General features: G+C 33.6%; 1 protein-coding gene across 1 annotated transcript; it reads left to right on the forward strand.

Annotated features, from left to right (window-relative positions):
* Nucleotides 1-742: 742 nt before the first annotated feature.
* LOTGIDRAFT_95290 (hypothetical protein) lies at nucleotides 743-1,432 on the forward strand (the record flags this gene model as incomplete). The annotated part of the gene is made up of 1 exon (XM_009056327.1): nucleotides 743-1,432. A coding segment is annotated over one exon (690 nt), but the record flags the coding sequence as incomplete, so codon positions are not given.
* Between the last annotated feature and the right edge of the window lie 2,803 nt (nucleotides 1,433-4,235).

The raw sequence follows: 4,235 nt of genomic DNA on the forward strand, positions 1-4,235 counted from the left end.
GTTCTTATATTATGGATCGTATAATGTAAGATGTAAATGATAAGAGTTTCATTAAATTCATAATTAAGTGGAGTAAGTTAGTTTCGAGGAACGGAGGGTCACTAAAGGCCGATAATCCTACATCAGGAAATAATTCAGGTACTCCTAAACTAGCTTCTTGAAGTTCTTTTAAACCACATTTTGTCAATCAATATTGTTTCCGTATCGTGTCTCGTATGGTGTTTATGGTGAAAACAGCGATATATGGTACACTACAATGGACAGTAGTAGGTTACTAAATCTTTGAAAGTGTCAGAATGGTCTCTTATGCATCATTTGCTTTAGTGGAATGTCTTAAAAGCTTTTTGTTGCTTTTTGACAAATAGATAACGAAGTGGTACAAATTGGCGCCGTCATGAAGATCTTCTAGTTCTGATTGATTATTTTTTGTTTATTTCTATAGTACTCTATAAATGTTTCATTACATTAACTGACTTCGATGGATACACATTTACTTTACTGGTGATTTGTGTATTTTTCTTGCAATCTTCAGTCGTCGTGTGACATGATGGTCTTTTACGTTACTTTGAAAACAGGAAAGTTTGGTTTGAATCCCAACAGAAGTGTGACAGCGTGGAAAATGAATGCATTCTAGGATGTCATGTTTTAGAATAATTAGGATATGACAAATCTTAATATCAGTTGTTCCATTGCAGACTGCAACGGAACAAAAAATGGAACCGATGACGACGTACCATTTTTTATTCTAAGTCAGTCCTCGCAAATTGGATTAATAATTTTATATACCGCAACAGCATTAACGGCAATAATCGGAAATGTGCTAGTCGTAATTGTGTTCGCTAAAGGTCGCAGGTGTCGGACGGATATACGGCCTTTCTTAATCAACCTTGCAGTTGCTGATCTCATCATGGCTGTGTTCTGTTTACCTTTTACATTTTCGTCTGTCATGTTAAAAACATGGATATTTTCTAGACCGATGTGCCCTCTAGTATTGTGCATGCAACACTTGTCCGTTTCGGCTAGTGTCTTTACGAATATGGCGATCGGAACGGATCGTTTTCTTGTAGTGATGTTCCCTTTAAGGTCCAGATTGGCAGCATCACGTTCAAAGTATGTACTCTTTACGATATGGGTGGGTGCAATAGCGTTATCGTCTGTGCAGTTAGTGGTCAGCCGAGCTGAGGATATATATGTTGGGAAATATCATATTGTGTCATGTGACGAGGTGTGGCCTTCGGAAAACGCTCGCAAAACATTCACGTTTTTTGTTTTGTTAATAACATATATAATACCCTTGTGCATTCTGTCTGTGACTTACTCTATAGTTGGAGTATTATTGTGGCGACGAACGGCTCCTGGAAACGCCGACGAAGCTCGAGATTCCAATCAGCTACGAGCTAAACGAAAGGTAAGTTTTATGACTCTGTGTATACACTTATTATTAATCGAAGTTCTGTTATTGCCCAGGAAACCAATGAAATCGTTTAAGTTTTGCACATAAAAAAAAATGAATCGAATACTGTTACCTTTGATCCAAGAAATGTTACTTTCAAATACAAAATTAAGCCCTTTCTCGGATATAACTGCTCTTATCCGCGTACTAAGAAACGGTCTTCAATATAGCTTTTCGATTCATTTCGACAGTATAACCTATCTTTGTGTTAAAACGCAGTGATGTAAATTTATTAGAATGTTAAAGATGGATTCCCTTTATGAATAGAAAGTGGAGGTGCTCTAATGACTTGAAAAAATACCAGTTTGTCTCTCCATATTTAATTCATAATTTGCTAAATTAGAAGAGAATTACCAGCAGAATTCCAATGAGTGGCCGATCAAGAAAGGTCAAAAATACTTTTTTTGTTTATCCAGACTGTACATACATGGACATTTCTGATTGGTTAAAACTCTTAATTATATGCAATAAGTCCTTTTTCTGACTCTACTCACTGTCAAAATGTCGAATAGAGGCTAAAATAAAGACAGATGTTTCGGACTAGAACAGTGCGTACAGATAGCATTAAATGTGGATTATTTATAGTCTGCAGTAATAGTGTAATAATAGTGACGTCAGTAGAGCTAAATGTGGATCATAAATATGAAAAGATGTGATAGAAAGTCTTTCATCTTCCATTATTAATAAATTATTGACATAAGATAATGGTGATAGATACACTGTTACTTCACGGGTTTAGGCAATAATTATGTAAAGCGGGATCCAAACAACAGAAGACAGATCCTTCATCTTTTGTAATTATTTTTCGATTGAATGTACGCCTTCTTTAAAATTTACAGACTGGGCGCTACATAACAATTTTGGTGGAAGGGAATCGACCTGTCTTATGTTTGGTCTTGGCTGTGTTGTTTTTTTCTGTTTATCTATTTGTCTGTGACATGGAATTAAAAGATAGCTTGTAAGACAATGCCAACTGTCTGAAATTATCAAATACAAATCTTTTCATACTGACGCCATAAGCATGACTAAAAGCAGATAAAATGTGTAATTGTAACTTTTTAACATTATACCAATTTTAAGGTTTAAATTTAAGGTTGTTGCCTGTAAAAGTTGTTCTCGTTTCTTGATCTAAACATGTTTTTGACTGTTATTTAAACCAGAACTATACATTAAAATATAAAAATCAAACTCTGAATTCTCATCTATATTCATATTCTCTCTTATATTTAAAACTATTTAAAAACTGTATTTTATTATAGATCATACTATTACAATACATATACAATACCAAGGCGTCATAAACATAATTATAAACATTCTTTAATTGTGTCTACAATTTAAATTTGCAATTCATGATGGGATTAAAACTATACTCACCGTCGAAATTTATGGTGCCTAAAATTATTCGCGTTTGAATGTTAAATCTTTTTCCATATATATACAAATGTTGATAAGGAATTGTGAACCAGGCAGATAGCTAGTGGACAAGATTTTACCCCAAATCTCTAAACTACTAGTTTCAAGCTCTTTAGTCATGGTCCAAAACCTTAATTGAATTAAAACTCCGCTATGATGAGTGGAGGGTGTTTCTAGAGAGGTACTGCAAGTTCAGTCTTCTGGTTCACAATTTACTATTTTATAATATATATACATGTAGTTAAAACTTTTGAAATGCTATGTATCACTTCAAAATATTATATAACATGTGTTGAGAATATCGATACAAATGTTTTTGAAAAAGGTAGAAAAACGTGTAAAATTTGATGTTTTTCATCAAAGACATTTTTATTTTTCTGACCAAGGAGAAAACCTGTTATTTCTGTGTATGTAAATGTTCCAAAGTGTTAACACCTGAACAGGTGCATATAATTGTAAACAGTAGCAAATAATGACGAGATGGGTTAAGTATATCTTATTACGTTAAATAATCGTGCGATGAGATAACTATTGTTGGTTGGTCTATTGTCGTACAATAACGGTGGCTATGTAGCTAAATTTGTTCTGGGTGTGATCATTGGTGATTTGGATCCTTTGCTATTGATTTGATAATGAAACTTGGCGATAATTAAGTCATATAATTTCAGAGAGTTTGTCTTTAAACTGAACAGATAGTCAGTTCTGATAGTAAAAACGCCATGTTATCTGTGTCTAACATCTCTTTTATGAAATCACTTTCAAAGTTAATGGTAAACAAAAACTTGCTTTGATATAGTCGATGATCGTATAATCAAACATTATTTTATCATAATAAGAGATAATGTGTCTATTTACACTGGCGGTAATTATTAATATACATATATTAAAATTACTAGGTCTTCTTTCTAGCTTCTTCTTCTTCCGTCATTTACAGACCTTTGTTCTCGACAGCCTGACAATAGTATTTGTTCGTTTGGAAAAAAGACAGGAAAACGTCCATTACGTTTAAGGATTAAAATAGAATCTACTAGTGTCGGTGTGTTGGTGGTTTGGTACCTTGAAAATCGAGAAATTGTGTAAAATACATATATGGTATATATGTATCATTACTAACATTATGACCCAAAGGTGTCTTAAAACTGACCGAGCAGGAAAACGACCTCAAAATACTTTGCGTTAAATTTTAAGCAAGCTTTATATGACAAAATTGAACTCCCTGGAAAATATGAAAGACGTCTCCCAATAATAGGTCAATGAAGTGCACTCTTCCCAAATGCACATTTTCTTAAAATGAAGTACATGTTCAACCTGATTAGCATGCGTAGAATTCATCGCATATTAGTTTGAAGTTGTTTCCTGTCGCTTC

This window comes from Lottia gigantea, assembly GCF_000327385.1.
Source record: "Lottia gigantea unplaced genomic scaffold LOTGIsca_27, whole genome shotgun sequence".
In the NCBI taxonomy this organism is placed as follows: domain Eukaryota; kingdom Metazoa; phylum Mollusca; class Gastropoda; family Lottiidae; genus Lottia; species Lottia gigantea.